At 38.2% G+C, this 18,978-nt stretch overlaps 1 protein-coding gene across 1 annotated transcript; it reads right to left on the bottom strand.

Moving 5' to 3' along the window:
* Positions 1-14,865: 14,865 nt before the first annotated feature.
* On the bottom strand, positions 14,866-17,028 carry LOC108710603 (C2 calcium-dependent domain-containing protein 4C). Its single transcript, XM_018251719.2, has 2 exons — positions 16,899-17,028; positions 14,866-16,512 (listed from the first exon to the last, which is right to left on the bottom strand). The coding sequence occupies exon 2, from the start codon at positions 16,459-16,461 to the stop codon at positions 15,265-15,267; it is 1,197 nt and encodes a 398-aa protein (XP_018107208.1). The 5' UTR covers positions 16,462-16,512; positions 16,899-17,028; the 3' UTR covers positions 14,866-15,264.
* Between the last annotated feature and the right edge of the window lie 1,950 nt (positions 17,029-18,978).

Here is an 18,978-nt window from a genome sequence, read left to right as displayed (position 1 = left end):
CAAAGACAGGCTTCAGTACCCTATCAGGTCAGCCTAGCTGCTGATTAGTTTCTATCCTATAGAATCCTGGGAAATGAGGCAGCAGAAACTGGAACAGATGGGAGGGATTAGTATAATATATAATGCACTGGCATATTCTTGTTTTTCACACAAAATGTCTCTTTTTAACTAGCAGTTATGTGCTGGCAGTGTCAAATGCACACATTAGATATCCTGTATTTTTATAGTTCATAGTTAATGGGACTTGCTATCTGGATTGGCAAAGAAAAATGCCTTATCTATTTTGGTGTTGATTAAATAAATTCCCTTAGCAACAAAACAGACCAAAACACTGATCAGCATAACCTACTGTATGACAAACTCTCTCATGCCAACTCACAACAAGCCTTTATATGCATTTTCCGTGTTGTTTAGATAAGAGATCTGTGTCGTTGGATCTTCATAAATAAATATGCACACTTGTTTTTTCATGAGCTGCAGGAAAACAAATAATATTAACCTTTAGAAGCTCCTACAGACAGAGATGTACTTGTAGGATATTATATATTAAATAATGTTATCTTTGAAAATGATTCCCATCCTTTCTATATATTTATTAAAAACTGCGTCCTGAGATTGCTATCAATTTTGAGACATGATGGATAAAAGAAGTCTACAATAATAATAATAATAGCTCTGATAAGTGGAAGTCTGGGGGAGCTACCAATCATAAATATGTACATACCTGACTAATAGGGTTATATCCTTCCTATATATTTTTCCCTATTAATAAAATTGGAATCAAGCTTCATTTATTTATTTTTTTTAATAAGCAAGATGACTTTCACTGGGGATATTTTTGGTCTACTATTGAAATGACCTCAGGCTGTTTTTTTTGGCTAGTTTTGTGATTGCATTTGGCTATTTCTAAACATTAGACCTGGGAACCTTGGATGAAGATTACTCAGAACAAGAAAGCACACGCAATGACATAGACACACTCTCCAGAACAAGTCATCAGGTAGTCTCTTACAACAACAAAGCTTGTCCTGATTGAAATAAAGATACATATATCTGTTTCTAGAAATTGTCAGACACACAGCCTTTATTAACCAAAATAAATCATGAGTGTTTTCCAGTCAAGATGCAAATATGAGATCATTTTTTCCTGTGCTTACTTCAGTTTTCCTGATTGGCAGCTTTCCTAAGAGAAGGTTATAGATTTGTTTGCTAATAAAGCTAAGGGCATCTAGCCAAGTAAAGTAGCATCCAACAGTATGTCGGAGAAAAGGCAATTAACAGTAGCACACAGGATATACGAAATGTGCTTGCCCTGATTCACATTGTAAAGGTCACAAACAAGTCTAAAAATACACTACAACTGAAGTCAGTGGTACAACAGCAAGTTGCTGGGAACCAAATGAAAATTAGCATCAAAATTCATCATCTCATATCCAGATTGAACTTCCTGGAGGTAACACCAACTCAAATCTATTACAATTCATAATATGAATATTGGACAAAATATTAAAACATTTTTCAGAGGAAAAGAAAAACTGACCTGTGACTGGAATATCTCAAATTCTGCATCTAACTCTGTGTTTACAGATACAAAGACTGTAAGCAGCTAGAAAATGCAATCACTACAACCATGTGTGCTAGTTTGGAAAGGTATGCTGAAAGTTGTAGGTGGAGACCACAATTCCCTGCACCTGGAGACAAAATATGTACTATAAAATAATAAAGGGAGTTGAAGATCTACCCCACCCTGCAAAAGGGAATCTGGAATGTGTATGATGGGGAAGTGGAGAACACTAGGTTTATGATATCATATATGTATCTGTCTGCCTGTCTGTCTTGTATTATTTGCATATCTTTAGATTTAGAGTAAGAAAGTTATCTGCATTCAACAATGGCAATTTTGTTTTCACACAACCTTTCAAGGAACATACTCGTGGCTTTGTACCAAGCATACAGAGCACTGTTGATAATCTGGAGTTACTCAAATATTTTGTAGATATTGTTTCTGGAAAGAACTAAGATTTGCAGAACTTTTATATAATAACAGCTTTTAAATTGTTTGCTAATGTAGTATCTAATTTAGCAGTTCCCAGAAACAAAAAGACACAGATTAGCAGAGTGTCAAGGCAGTTTTTGTGGATTATGCTAATTTTGTTTTACTATGTATACATGATAACAGTCCCAGTCAGTTAATATAGAATATATTTCCAGTGATGTGTATGTACTGACTGTGCTGTTAAATACTGCTAGAGTTGTTTCCAACCAATGGAGCCCTCTCACAATTTGGCACAACCCCCCATTCTCTATCTAGGCTATTAGTCCTAGCTGTGGTACAGTAATCTTATGATGTAATACATTTGTTTAAATACTTCTCATTTGTTGCCAATTTTTAGTAGTATTTTCGGTGCAGTGAAGCTATAACTAGTCTTCATGAAGTGGCCAAGGGAATGCACTCCAGGTAGGGTTGCCACCTGGCCAGTATTTTACCGGTCTGGCCGGCAAAAATTACGGTTGATCCCAATGTTATTAATAGGGAAAAATCGCCGCGTGTGATTAGCGCTGGCGTTTTTCCGTTTTAGCCGGCGCAGAGTGAGGGAAGGCGTTTGGGGAGATTGGTCGCCACAAAGACGAGGCGATTAGTTGCCAGGCGACCAAATCTCCCCAAAACGCCCAGTGTGGCCTTACCCTAATCCTGTAGCCGTCTTTCTGAGACTACAATCATCCAATGGATGTAGGTGAAATCTAGTGAAAATGCCTTTACAGTCATGGCCAAAGCATATCAGTGAAACTATCACTTTATCACAGCTCCTAGTGACTACCTCTTTAATTGTATTTTTTATACGTTTAGAGAAAGCAAATCTATAGACGTACTAATTTCCTAAAATATAACCTTTATGAGATACTTTATTTTTATTAAAAATATTTTATAAAAATTAGAAACTTGGCTCCTGGGCATGTATTGGGACTCAACAGCTTCTCATCTGTTATAATGACTAGAAACATTTTGCCCCCCCCCCATGCCCTGGACCTGGGTTCATGCTACTATTGGAATTTGGGACTGATCCTTACAAAATTTATTTTTGGGGCTATGAATCATCTTTCTGACTGAGTTAACAGGTCTCTTTACCAAGACAGGTCTAATACGTTTGCCATACCAGTTTATATTGTCTTAAAGGGGTGCAGTTGTGTGTTGGCTTTCCCTTCTGTGCCTTCTAAATAAAAGAGCTCCATTATGATTATGAGTAGATATGGCTGTCAAATTCAAACCAAAGATGAACCCTGATTGTAATTTCAATTCATAGTACCTATTTCGAACATTTATCCACCAATAATTCAATGTTTGCTAGTTTTTCCTGTAGATGGGTTAAGATATGGTGCTTGAATCATAGGTCTGCTTATTAGTACATCATTAGTACCACATTTAAATAGGATAGTGAGATGTGTCTGTACATGCTACTCAGTCTAAAAGAAGCAAGAACATTTTACCTGATATGACTTAAAACACAGGCACCTTCCAGTTTGCACTTCCTTCTGGGTAATTGCATGGCTGTCCTAATGCCCGCACTTGAACTTAATGGGAATTCAAGTGTATTCACTGCTATGTCCCTGTCGCCAAAAAAGCATATCAGATACAAAACAAAAAAGGTTACAGAGAACACGGTCCCCTTATCCAAGTGCGATAGCTTGGAACAAAATAAGGTAAGAGTTGGCTGATAACTCTGGAAATATCTGAAAGATATTTTCAAGTGGAAATACAAATATTACATTCCAGTACCAGAACCCACTGGCCTAAGCTCATGTAATGCCAAGTTTCCAAAACACTTTTTCAGGATTATACAACTGATATTGGGTCTCTTACATGTTGATATAATCATGTGCCTTTTAGGAAGGCATGCAAACCTCATTGCCCTCTAGCTGTTCTTTATCTTTGTTATGCTTTAAAAGCCTCCTTAGGCTCTACTACATCCCCAGTTTTAACCCACAGTCGCAGGCATTTGGAGTTAATTATTCTTGATATAAGGCAAAGATTTCAGGTGAACAAAACAGGGCATGTCATTTTTTACTTACACCTATATATATATATATATATATATATATATATATATATATATATATACTGTATATATAGATAAAAATGAATTATGCTAAGCACTGCAAACATCTCTGTATCCTTACCAATGCAGATACATTTTTTATATGCACAAATTCCACTACAGCACAATATATTTCTTATTAGTGTATATATTTAAAAGGCTGCAGTACTGTTTTTTAATATACTGTATAGCTCATCTGCTCTTCTGCTTGTTTAGTGTGAAATTGCATATTAGCATAAATAAAGGATTGCTCCACTTTTTCTGTTATAAATATCAAGGCCACATATTACAGGCTGTGTCATATCTTTCTTGCCTCTGTTGCTGTTTGTGGCACACACTGTTCTAGTTACAATGTCGCTGGCTTGCATCAGTGTTATAGAAATCCAGAGCACAATTAGGGGCTGTCTTTCTGGACACTTAGGTGGCTGTTCAGTGAACTTGTATGCTTTATTGTCTAAGATTTAAGGTGTTTTTATATTTGTTAATTGACCACTTCAACTCAGAATTGCTTATTTTAGTAATAATTGAAGTTCATAACAACTAGTTTATTTGCTTGTTACTTGGAGCTGTTATACAGTAAATATATATATGTGTGTGTGTGTGTGTAATGCACTCTTTGTTGATAAAATAGTTCCATCTCTACTTGTGATACATGTTTGCACAGCTACACAAGACTGTCTGGCACCACTGTGTAACTGCTAGAAAGATAATAGCAGACATTTTAATGATTGCAAGTACTGCCTTTGGCCAAGTTCCATTTAGAAACACTGTTATGCTGATTCAAAGACGGGTCTGCCATTTTTATATTATTTATTCTTAACTGATTGCATTTAGAACATCTTTGATTGTGTGTGCAGCACAAAACATAGCGTGGCACTGTTCAATTGTAGCCTATAGAAAAGATCAACCTCCAAGCAAAAGGTGAGAAAAAGATCTACCAACAAGCAAAAGGTGAGAAGGAACAATGAAATGTCACATTAACAATGTGAATAGGCATTTTAGATTAATGCATATATTCAGTATATGAGTATTAAGCTGGCCATAGACGCAAAGATCTGATCATGCGAATCGAGGATTCGTACGATTTTCAGACCGTGTGTGGAGAGTCCCGACATCTTTCGTCCGGCGGAGATCGGTCATTTGGTCGATCGGAGAGGTTAAAAGATTTCTGTCGGCTGCGAGTAATATCTCTGCGTGTATTGCCGATCGTACGACTGTCACCAGCTTTGGTCGAACATAAATTTCGTATGATTGCTGTCAGGGGCAGAACATCGGCTGATCAATTCTTTTGTAATTTATTTGATCGGAATGGTTAGTGGCAGGTCGGGAGATGGGGAAGTTCGATCGTACGATTATTCGTACGATCGGATCTTTGCGTCTGTGGCCAGCTTTACAGCATTGTTGAGAAGCATGTTTCATCATAATTTCTTTATGGGTCTGTTAATATATTGGTGGAAATTATGACATAGTAATTCCAATGGGGACTTTGAAAGAAACCAGCATTTTTTTTTTTTGGTACCATTCAAGGTAGTTCTCATTTTTCTTTCAAATTTGAGAGCTAAGATGTAGTTATAGTGTCATCCAGAGTAATGCCTCTATACACTATACACGCAGCCTTCTTTTATCCTAAATTAATGTTTTGTGTCCATCCTGTGAGAATCATAAATGCCATGACTGGAGCTGTGCGGGGCTCTACAAAAAAGTAATCGCCCCATGTAGCAATGTTCTAAGGCTAGGAAAAGTTATAGTCGTCAGTAATGCAGCACAGGCTGCCAAATAGTTGCAGCCAACCTCTATGCACATAAGAGAGAATCACCAGTGGAAAATGCAGTAGGCAGCATTCTCAGTTAACAGATTATATGAATCAAGCTGCAAATATCCATTTTTGACTATAAGGCACAGCTTTGGGTTGGTCAGATATGCAATATGCAGTTAAGTGATAGTAGGGTGTGGATTATCACGCATAGTATAAAAAGGACACCAGCTGTTAGCTGGCATCCTCCCTGACACACACACAGACACACACACATCTTCTGTCTGTGTTATTTGCAGCCTGCTCCACATTAAAGCAAGGTCCCAAGCTAACAGCAAAATATGTCTGAGACTTGTTTCAGACAGATCCTTTACAGCTAAGTGAAGAAACTATGGGGCAAATTTACTTACCTTCAAAGTTGTGCCAGCGTTGGCTTTGCCGCACTTCGCCAGGCGAAGTTTCGCCAGGGCACTGCTAATTCACTAAAATCCAAAGTTGCGCTCAGGGAGGCGAAAGGTAGCAAAGTTGCGCTAGCTTTAATTCGTCAAGCAAAGCAAAGTTACGCTAGCGATGCCTAATTTGCATACGGCGCCAAGTTAAAGTACAATGGACGTATATATAGCAGCAAATACATTTCACTACACAAGCCTGGGAAAGCTTCATAAAATAAAATAGAGTTGTTATTTTGCCCTATACATGTGCCCACTGTATAGTTTAGGTGCCATATGTTAGGAAATGCAGGGGGGAAGGAGGGTACCCCCCAAAAAAAAAATACAATCTTTTTCAGCCTATCACCCTTAAAAAAGTGAAAGACGCCAGCGTTTTTTGGGACTTACCGTATATACCCGTGTATAAGCCGAGTTTTTCAGCATCCAAAATGTGCTGAAAAAGTCTACCTCAGCTTATACTCGGGTCAGCGGTACCGGACCCGAGTCGCTGAGATTGCAGTCACTTTTAATCATTTCTATACCAACAGTACACTTGGGGAGAGACTGCAATATCCCACAATGCCCTCTGTTGGTTATATGAAAGAATAACAGTGCACCCTCTGTTGGTTATATGAAAGAATAACAGTGACTGCAATATCACACAGCGCCATCTGTTGGTTGTATGAAAGAATAACAGTGACTGCAATATCACACAGCGCCATCTGTTGGTTGTATGAAAGAATAACAGTGACTGCAATATCACACAGCGCCATCTGTTGGTTATATGAAAGATTAACAGTGACTGCAATATCACACAGCGCCATCTGTTGGTTGTATGAAAGAATAACAGTGACTGCAATATCACACAGCACCCTCTGTTGGTTGTATGAAAGAATAACAGTGACTGCAATATCACACAGTGCCATCTGTTGGTTGTATGAAAGAATAACAGTGACTGCAATATCACACAGCACCCTCTGTTGGTTGTATGAAAGAATAACAGTGACTGCAATATCACACAGTGCCATCTGTTGGTTGTATGAAATAATAACAGTGACTGCAATATCATACAGCGCCCTCTGTTGGTTATATGAAAGAATAACAGTGACTGCAATATCACACAGCGCCCTCTGTTGGTTATACGAAAGATTAACAGTGATGGCAATATCACACAGCACCCTCTGCACATCGTAGTGGGACAGTGGGACAATGCACACAGTAATCCGTTTGGCAATTCTCTGTCACCATCAACTTTGCAAAGAAGTCCGGTTGATCGCTGGGGGGGTCGCTTTGGCAGAATGTGCGCTGCTGGGAGACAGGGCTGTAGTTGTGTCTAGGCTTATACTAGAGTCAATAAGTTTTCCGAGTTTTCGTAGGTAAATTTAGGTACCTCGGCTTATACTCGGGTCGGCTTATACTCGAGTATATACGGTAGCATAAATTTCAACTTTTTTTGAGGCAAGCCCTATCTACTCTATTGCACATCACCTGGTCTGAGGTGACGAAGGCAAGTCTGGCGCAAGAGGTAACTTTCAGTAAAATGCGCAAGTTAGTGAATTAGCGCAGTTTTGTCCCTTCGCCATAGCGCAACGTTGCCTGGTGTAAGGGTACGAAGTAGCGCTAGAGTAGGTTGAATTTACAAAATGACGTCATGCTGGTGAATTTTAACTAGCGTTAGCCACTTCGCCCTTTAGTAAATTTGCCCCTTTGTTTGCTGAAAATTGTATTTGATTTGAACTGTATGTTCATCAGTTTGTGTGTGGAACCCAAAAACAAGCAGGAAAGTAGTGGTCATAGGCCAACCCAAGAATTGACAGAGTACTCAGGACACACTTTTGCATAATTTTTGCAGAGCACTGCAATTTTGTCATTTTTTTTGTTGGACTAGTCTGTCCAGTATAAAACCAGTTTTTGAAATCCTCAAAATCAGCCAGTGTATGGTCTTAATGCTTCTTCTGCCATGTATGTCTTTAAATTAACCTCAGAGAAAGCAGTGGCATGATCATTATCTACAAGATCTGAGATTCAAAAGATTCTAATAAATATATGGTAATTCTTAAAGCCTATCGGAAATGAATTAGAAATGAAGGGATGACTCTAATCACCCTATTTTCATGCAAAGCCCTAAAATAAACATTTCATTTTTAATAAATTCATGTGGACACTGTGGTCCAGAGTAATATTTCTCATCCAGCAGGGAAGACAAAACCTTATGAAAGAATGGAATGAGCTGGTGAGTGGGAGCAGATGTTGCTGTCGTGGCTCTCTGTTTGCTGGGCTCCGATTGGTTGGCTTCTGATAAAATGATCTGATAATAGACTGCTCTTACCTCTGTAATCAAGACTAATGTAACGCTCAGCAGTCAAACACTGGAATATCATCTAGATGCTCATGGGAAGAGCAGAGTCACCATTCACAGTCATGGAAAAAAAACAACCACCAGCACATAAAGTTTGTTTTAGGTTTCTAAGAGCTGCTTTATGATGCTGTGAGGAAGGGATGAATAACTGTACGTTACATTTACTAAACAAATCTCAGTATGGAGTTAAAGTCAGTTACATGGCTGCACATGGCTAGTGATACAAATAATTTTTTGAAGCAGGAAGAGTCTAGTATGAATTAGGCTGTTGTAGTAGGGTGGATTTAGGGCTGCCCTGGGCTTCAGGTGTCCTAAATGCTTCTTAAGGGGGGATAAATGAACAAAATACAAGTTTTGCTGTTGAACAATGGTATGATATATTAAATCATTTTGTTGGGGATTCTGGTAGTTTTAGGTCAGCAACAGTTGGAAGGTTGGAATGTTGTACATCGCTAATTTATGGTAAGTACCCCCCTCCATCCTTCTGTTAGCCTTTCTGCATTTCTAAGGGCCATCAGTTTTCCCACATTCTGCTCTTCATATTGCTAGAATCTTGAACCATCTATTCATTTGGTATGGGAGGTCTTATTTCCCAGTCCTACATTCACAGTGCACTTGTTTCCATTTGATTGATGTTGTGCTCTGCCTGCCATTGATACAATGGGGCAGATTTATCAAGGGTCTTAATTGAGTTTTTATTATTGTCAAAACTGTAAAATTAGACTAGGGAGTTATTCAAATTCGAATTTGAGTTTTGTAAAAAAAAAAAAATCTAATTCGATTTTCGAGATTTATCATACTCTGGCCCTTTAAGAACTCAAATTCGACTATTTACCACATAAATTTGGCAAATTGCTGTTTAAGTCAATGGAAGAGGTCCAGGGATGATTTTTGAGTTTTTTGCAGCATTCCTGACGTTCAAGTTTTTTTCTGAGAAAAAACTCGAATTGAGTTTTCGGGTCGATTGCATTCATCCGAGTTTAAAAAAATTGGATGTTTTTAATAAATTTCGAATTCATGAGAATTTAGGGGAGTTTTTAAAAACTCACATGAATTCGAAATTCGACCTTTGATAAATGTGCCTTCACTTGTATGTCTAAATGACAAGCAAACTAGAGAGGTGTTCAAAGGAATGCCATGTGCCTCCCACCATGCACTCCCTCTAAAGTCAGGAATTGCTTTTTGCACCCCATTATAGGAGCATGGAGAGTTTCACCTTGCAGGGTATAGAGCAACTTTCATAAATACAGTCTTGGGACTTAATACAAATCACAGAGGATGCAGTCAGTTGTGTACACTAAATAGAGAGATGTTATTCTATTGTAACCTGCCACCCACCACTTTTAGAACAGCACCTGCAGGGTTGTGTGTCATCCTCCAAGCTCTTCTTTGTAAGCCAATTTATAAAAATCCTTTATTGCAGAGCTTAATTAAATATTGTACCGGAAGATTAGGGTGAGTAAACAGTGAAGAGGGAAGAGGTATTACCACCCTTTACTGGCGTCACTCACGTTTTACTGATTCATCCGAGTGAAAAAAAACTCCTGTTAACCCATGGTAACATAGCTTAGAGCTAATCTTGTTCTAATGAAAGAAGTGCTGTAATCTGAACCATCTTTATGCAATATAAAGAATAAATATTTCATGTCGTCTCTGGATGATGGTTAACATATCTTTTATCAGACCTATAGCTATATTGATATGCATTGTCACATAAAAATACACCGATGTGCATACAAACAGGTATAGGATACACACTGACACACAAGGCATGTTGTGTCACTGACAATTTCCAAGAAGAAGCTTCATGAAATTGCTGGGAATTAGGGTGGATCAATGAACATCTTGGAACTATTCTGGAGTCCAAGGACACACGCCTATAAGCAAATATGTAATAGGGACAGGGGTAAAAGTATGAAACACTTGGCAGCTTGAGCAACTATTTTTGCACTTTGCACCTTTTCCTGACATTTATAAATTAGACCATACTGTATGTGTATATGTGTATATATATATATATATATATATATATATATATATATATATTTATTTATTTTTTTCTTGTGTATCTATCAGAAATACGTACTTGTACTAGAATTTAAAAAAGGAAAGAATATGAAATATTCTTTAAAATACACTGGCTGGGTGCAAGCAGGGTGTATCATGAAGTGTAGAGCTTTTAGAGGTATTTTTTTTTAATTGTTTTGAAGGGGACATGTAGTATAAGGAACAATTTAACACCTCTAAAACTAGACGGAATATGCCTTTAAAAGTTACCTTTTGCACTGCTTTATTAAAAATATTTCCTACTTTTCCACTTTCTTTTTGGCTGTTCATAAGAGCTGGTGGCACACAGTGTCGTAGGTTGCCATCTAATCCTCCCCTCTGACAGGAGGGCAACCAGCCTTTCAGCAGACCTGACAGGGAACTATAGTCAGCACAGTATAGTCATTTTTAGAGGTAACAGTGCTTTATAGCCCAAATTGAAAGCAGGCACCCTATATTATTTACCCTTACCTACTTGGTATTGGTGTATTTCAAGGATACATTTTAATGAATATTTCCATACTTAACAGTGACATTTTTGTAGCTTCTATGTTAGGTTGTTGTTGAGAATGTATGAATAAGGCTTTTCATCACAAAATGTATGGTCTTTGTATTTTTTATATTTATTTCCCTTTGTGGTCTTTGGCACAATTGTAGGTTCCCATTGAAGTGCTACTAAATGATTAGATATACCAAATGTGAGTCAGTTGTGAATTCTGAAAAGCACACAACATTTTTCAATATCTCTCTTTAAAGAAGAACTCATCTGTATGTAGAGGTAAAATGTGGTGTCTTTATGAGAATGTAAGCACAAGTGATGTGTTAATTGACATGTGCTTACAAACACTGCTAGGAACATCTTACTTCACACTCAGGGTTGGCACCTTATCTTGAAAAAAATACCGGCCTTCCTATATTTTTATGCATTTCCCCCTATTAATAACATTGGGATCAAGCTTCATTTTTACCGGCCAGACCGGTAAAATACTGGGCAGGTGGCAACCCTTTTTACACTGGAGAAACAGTAAGATAACTCATAACAAAGTTACAGATATATTATTGGATTATTTTTTAGTTATAGTTTTAATAATATCTAGGACAGCATGATGGTGTTCACCCCATAATCTCACCCTCGGTGGTGTAGCTAGATGTTACTGGGCCCCACAGCAAATTCAATTTAGGACCCCAAAACTTTATATATCAAGATACAGTATATTGAAATTGCATACTAATTAGGGCTTCACTGGGCCCTCTACACTTCTAGGTCACTCCTTCCTCTGTAGTTATGTCCCTGCTCACCTTAAATGACCAGGCTTTCAGTAGTATCTTGGTGTTTTTTTACCAGGGACCTGCAGGTTGCTGTGCTGTATACAATGTCTCTGTTCTGTTCAAGCAGAAACCTGGACATTGGGTCCAATAGCTGACATCATACAATTTGCAGGCAAAACATCTGTTACAGCTGTTTAATATGGCCACATCTGTTCCGAGTTCCCTATCAGTGTCTCTATAAATCCCAAACTCTGATTCATTCACTGCCCATTTTAAGTTGTCTGCTTGAATCTGGGTGCTCTGATTCTTGTATTCTGATTCCTATATTCTGGTTCCTGACTCCTGGTCTCTGATTCCTTCCTGTCCTTAGTACGTATCTCCTAGTTTTGCCCTCAGCCTATTTCTTGTTGCAGTTGTTTATCTGGTATTTGGTACCTGGTCCATCAATCTCTTTTCTGGAGTTTCTTGCACATCTACCACCACACACCTTTGGATTCTTGTACAGTAAGACCCGAGTAATTGAGGGCTAGGCTTACAGTCAGAAGAGCATGCCTAAACGAGAATCAAATTACTCCAATGCGGGTTGAGATAGTATTCCAAGACATTAGGCAAGCAAACAAGTATTTCTATCTCCCTAACTTTCCTTCAGACTGGACCCCTTCCAGCTACTGTTCTTTGTCCCCTGTGGGATTATCCCTAAAGTCTTGGCACCACTGCAGTAAAGGTTAAGGGAAGCTGTAAAGCAAAACACTTGCAATGATGTCCTCAAAGGCTGCCTTTCTGTCAACTCCCAAATGGCAGGCAGGGAATATTTTCTTTTGCGTATTCATGAGAGAGCCAGATCAAAATCAATATATTTATATATATTCTATATTCCATTTAGTACCGGAGCCTATTAATGACTTACTATGTGCAGTGTGCACATCCACTCACAATGAAGGGGAGCTCAGGGAGCTTGTTGGGACCTGCTATCTATGCTGTTATGTATAATGTTATCTGTGCTTGTACAAAGGATGCACTCTGTACACATCTCATGTGTCTGAAAAGTCCTGATTTCACACACAATGATACCCTCTGCCATTCTAAAGGTCTAATTGTCCATGTAACATCATAAAAACATCTATTGTCCTCATATCATCAACCAGACAGACATCTTCCTGGGGTTCCTAAAGGATTCAATGCCCTTTATCATTTGATGTCAAGAGGTATAAGGTTTTAAACCTGCCTCAACTGTATTATCAGATCTACGGGAACATGGGGATAGATCAAGCCTCTACATTTCCTATAGGCTATGTAGGGATTTATTATGAATGTTTCCATGACAACAAGCCAAGATAACAGCAACCTTTCTGAAGGCAAAGCATCAATTTGCTCTAGGTTAGGCAAAGGGTTAAGATAACGTTACTAGGTGTCTATGTGCATGTACTTTCCTCGTGAGCAGGGATCATCAGCTTGTGGAAAGGAAAGTCAGACAGTAGTTTATTATTAGGCAAGAGATATCTAACACGCTCCAGCTCTGTCAATATTTACCTCTTGCTTATAAATCTCCCTACACACATAGGAGCTAATGTAGATTTATAGCTGCTGATATTAATGCTGGTGTCAGTGTATTGGATTCATTAACCTGTGAACTGCCAGAGAGAAACAAGCTATTGGTAATAAGTGATTACTTTATAATATTTTATAGGATCATCCAAAGATAAATTGTATTTGTAATTTGGTAACTGTGACATACATAATCATAATAAATGGCTAAATCAAGTGACTAAATGGCAGCGACATGCCTATTTAGGTTATTTGTATACATGCAGGGTGACTTTTTCACACCCATGCAATCAATAGGGCACAGATCATGTTGAGTGTAATTTAAAGATCACTATTAATATAACTTTTTCTTTCACCCAAAATCCTTCTGTAATTAGAAGTCTTCAACATCATTTTCATGTGCACGTATTTATTATTAAAAAAATACAAAAATATATTTTTTATAATGTATACTAAATATTCTATACAATTAAATATAAGTATAATTACACAAAGGTACATTGAAGAACATAAAGTACATTTTGCAGGCAGCAATATTTATAGGGAAAGTATCACAAAATGACATTAACTTTAGTGTATGTTGCTTTTCTTATCAAAGTTCTTTGTGTCTACTGTTACAGTCTCCTGTCTGACAAGATATTTCCAATGTACAGCTGTTTAGTGCTGATTAATTAGAGAACTGCGTTTGCAGTTCTCAGATTGCAACTCAGATTTACTGTTTAGGTGAGATACCCCTACTGTCATTAGTCCTGAGCTTTAGAAATATAAGGAAATGACATTTAGAAGCACTAAACGTTTTTTTCATTAATTGCCTTTGACAGGGGGTTAGGCAGCTGGAGCATCATAAATGGACACCGAGATCCTAAAACATGATGGACGTTTGTATTTTTTTCAGTGCCAGTAATTAAAGTAGCTAAGTGATCTGTCCTTTTAAAAAAAAAATACCTTATAATGATCTCTAAATCAGTACTCTTTAGTGTTTGGTAAATTGGGGTTTCTGATGAGATTGGGTTAAGAGTTATTACCAGCCCTTAGATGTTGTTGAGCTAAAACTCACATAATCATCCTGTCATAAGGGTCGCTCTGAGGTTTCGTATAACAAAATCTTTTCCCTTAAATGTGCATTTTGCAAATTAAATCCAGACCACACTTCGGGGGTTATTTATCAAAGGTCGAGTTTGTGAGGTTTTTTTCTACCTCTAAAAAAACTTGAATGAAAAAGCTCAAATTAATGCAATCACGGGGAAAAACTTGAATACTTGAGCTGATCGAGTTTTCAAGCACAAACCATGAAGGCTAAAATCATCTTCAAATGGTTCAAGGGACCTCTGCCATTGACTTCTATATCATAGATAACCTTGGCAGGTTTTAGCTGGTGTATTTTCGGATTCTAGCTTTTTTCAGCTTCAGGATATATTACATTTTGAAAAATTCAAGTTTTTACTAAAACTATCATCAAGAACGCAAAACTCAAACATTGATAAATAACCCCATTAATTTGAATTTAATGTTATATTCTTGTCAATCTTGAGTCTGGTTTGAAGTTAAATTTATGAAGCTTGTATGGAATTCAAAGACTACACGGTCTACACAGAGTGCTTTTATATGTCTATGGCCCTTAATTTGTGAAAAAAACACTCTAGACCAACCCCCCCCCCCCCCCGAAAAAAAATAGGATTGCCAGTATTCTGACTTTTCATAAGTTATCTAGAAATATAAAGTCATTTTGTTCTTCTTTCTCAACATAGTTCCAGTGACCTACAGATGAGTTCAGAAGCATAGGATGCTGAGCAAAGGAAGCTCACTCTGTCCCAGAACACAGTCTCTTTTCATACCAAACATCTTGTTAATTGCCTTAAGTTTCAAACAGTGGCAGCGGAGCTGTGTTTCTGGAAGGTTCTCAAAAAAAAAGTCCTCATTGAAAATGGGATTCCGGCTTCTCCTAATGACAGTACTCCTCTGCTTCTGCTGTTTTCCAGGAGTGATAGACAGAGTCACAAAGCAGTTGATGGTTTTGGGGTCAACAGTTGATTGATAAAGTCCTTCAGCACTAATGAGGCGGACTCGCAGTCTCTGAGTTGTGGGGCAGTATTCTGCAGACAAACGGAGGGAGCCTCCACCATCAAGGAAAACAGCATTGTCTCCCACAAATCTGTCTCTTGAATGCAAAAGATCCATGGGAAATATGGAATCCATCATCCCATCAGAAACTCTCCGCACAGTGCAGGGACTGCTGTCAGTAGAGCTTCCCTCATCTGCAGACAGTGAGTTATTTCTGGACAACCCCAACTTCGCCTTCCCCTTGAAAGCCCGGCAGAAAAGCTTGTCCTGACTGATAGCTTTTAGCAAAGAGCTGCCCCTTGGAAGAGACCGCTGCAACAAAGGTGAGTTGAAAGGGGAAGAGTCTGTAGAAGATGATGTGTCGCTGTCCAAGGTACCAGATCGCCTGAGGGGCAGCAGCCTGAGAGAGAAGCTGCTAGGAGAGGAAGTTGTGTTGGAGCGGGATCTTGGAAGAAGAATAGGAAAACTGGCAGGGTCATTGTGAAAAAGAGACTCTTTCCTTCTGGTATTGGGGCTTTCGAGCAAAGTGCAAAATCCATATGAAGTCTGCATTTTTGGAAGATGTGGGAGTGACAGAGCAGCTTGGGATTGTGGATCAGCATTAGTGCTTTCCTCCTCAAGTGAATCTTCTGCACTGTCCACTTGAATAATATGTGTCTCTGGGGGGGTAAGTACACCTATTTCAAAAGCTGCCCCGGAAAGATCAGGAACAGACCTATGAAACGACCTTACTTTCAGGGCTCTTTGGGACGGAAATCGGGGAGGTATGCAAAATTCAGGAATTCTGTCCGGTGTGAGGACATTGGGACAGGTAAGTGGCCTCCTGTAGGCAGTGACCTCTCTTGTGGTCAGTTGGAACTCAAGACCATGTGTTTCTGCTGTCTTGAGTTTTTCAAAGAGCCACATCTGTCCGGTTATTTTCTTCCTCCAGTTACTTCTGCAATTCCAGTTATTATCCTGTGATAGCAAAAACAAATCAATAACAACAGATCAGCAATGCAAACAAGAAGACAGACTTTTAAAGTAAATCACAGGAATTTGCAATGTTTTTCATTTTTCACAAAGAAGCAAAGGAAAGCCTGTATACAGGGTAAGCGCAGTAATGATGTCTCCTTAGCAGACATCATTACTGCTAAATGATGTCTTAACATAAAACATCATTTCTTTGATAAAAAATGTTAGTGTAGCTTATTTAACATTTTAAGGGAGGTAAACAGCTACACTCAAACTGCTAAAAGTGTTAGTATTACACATAACATAAAGATGCTTTGTTACATATAACCATACTTGAGATCTGTTCTTTAAGACTGTACAACATGTGAGAAAGGAGAGACGTTAGTTACCTGTAACTGATCAATATTCACGCTATTTCCACAACACCAGGCAGTGCGAAATGAACAGCTGTTGCAGGCAGAGAAAATTCAGTTCCACTCCCAGCTCTGAGCTCTGTCTGAACTCAACCACGTCAGGCACCAGTTTATGTAGCAGAGCTGTGCTAGGCTCCCAGCCAATCAAATTAGTTCCTACCTCAGGAAAGTAACATAAGGTAACGGAGTGACAGCATAGAGCCGTGTGATAAGCATGAAGCACTTCATAGGTTGCCAAGATTCTTTTTAAAACCCGTGCTACAGAATTAGCTTGTGCACTGGTGAAAATCAGTAGATGGAACAAAATATACTTTGCTTTTCTCAGCAAGTTTCTTTGCCGGTATAAATAGCTGTGATTATATTTGCAGAACAATGATTAGCATGATAAATAAACAATGAAAGGAAGTATTGCATTCTTGTAATAACAAGCATGTACATAGAGAGAAAAACAAAAAACAAATATATATATATATATACATATATATGTACACATATACACTTACGCACGCACATCAATATATCTTCAATAATCAAATTTTTATTTATTATGCCTACACGAACCTACATAACTTACGTAACGTACCTAAAGCACCAGGCCTTTTATTTTATATTATAATCAAAGGGAAACTGCTGTCTGAAACTGTTTGTTATAAACACATATTTTAATTTCATGCATATTAAACAAATGGTTAAAGGAAGCCATTTTTTTCCAGGAGACTTGCATTTCACTGACATTCTCATTAGTGTACTGTGAGACATATGCCTTTTATCATAAACAAATAACAATTGTCTATTCACTGTATCATATTGGTCTTCACATTTTTCATCATTTTGTTCCACTATTTGCTAATATAAGGGAAGGTCTTATCAAGTGCAGGGCCCAAATGGGGCCATTTTGGTGGGGCCCCTTAAAGGAAAACTATACCCCCCAAACAATGTAGGTCTCTATAAAAAGATATTGCATAAAACAGCTCATATGTAAAATCCTGCTTCATGTAAATAAACCATTTTCATAATAATATACTTTTCTAGTAGGATGTGCCATTGGGTAATCATAAATAGAAAATTGCCATTTTAAAAAATAAGGGCCGCCCCCTGGGATCGTAGGATTCACTGTACTCACAAACATACCAACAAACCATACATGTTAGGTCACATGAGCCAATTAACAGACAGAGTTCTGTCTTTTGCTTCCACACTTCTTCCTGTTAGAGTTAGAGTTGAAGTATTTCTGGTCAGGTGATCTCTGAGGCAACACACAGACCATCACGAAATGGTGGCTCAAGGCAAGAGATGTAAAAGGGCAATATTTACTTAAATATATATTCCGGTTTGGTAAGATTCTTTAATATGCCACTTAATATGATATGAACTATCTGTTGCTTAAGTGTTCATTTTGGGGGTATAGTTTTCCTTTAAATGAATTGCTGCTGGCTAGCATGGGGTTTCAGGGCTGGGTAAGCAAATAATGCCATGCTTTTTGACCTCTCTCTTGTCCCATTATTCCTCCAATATTTCATGGCACAATGTGGCCCCCAAACATTGGGTACTGACACACCGAGCATATTCTATAAAAAAAGGGAGGAAATAGGGGCACATAGGGCCTGATTTTTAAAGGATACATTTAAGAATTGTGCATGATTGCAATGCGCTATGCAGCAATTTTTTTTAGACCACATCCACATTGGGAGAGACATCCAAATAAACCACCCCAATGATTATACACATACCTAAGCATCTATTTTTGCAGTGATGCAAGCAGGGTTATAAATTTAATTTATATTTAGCAGGTTGGCACAGTGGCAGCTCCATATACAAATACCCCAGAACTCATAGCAGGGTGACACAGTGGTAATTCCATGTATAAATATCCACATAACTCATAGCAGGATAGCACAGTGTTGAATTCATATATAATACCCCCAGAACTCATAGCAGGATGGCACAGTGGTAATTCCTTGTAGAAATACTAGGGATGCCCCAAATCCACTATTTTGGATTCAGCTGAACCAACCAATCCTTCACGATAGATTCAGCCAAATACCGGTCTGAATCC

This window comes from Xenopus laevis, chromosome 3L (genome assembly GCF_017654675.1).
Source record: "Xenopus laevis strain J_2021 chromosome 3L, Xenopus_laevis_v10.1, whole genome shotgun sequence".
Taxonomy (NCBI): domain Eukaryota; kingdom Metazoa; phylum Chordata; class Amphibia; order Anura; family Pipidae; genus Xenopus; species Xenopus laevis.
Note: the sequence above shows the minus strand (reverse complement) of the source record. Positions and strands in the feature narration are given on the sequence as shown.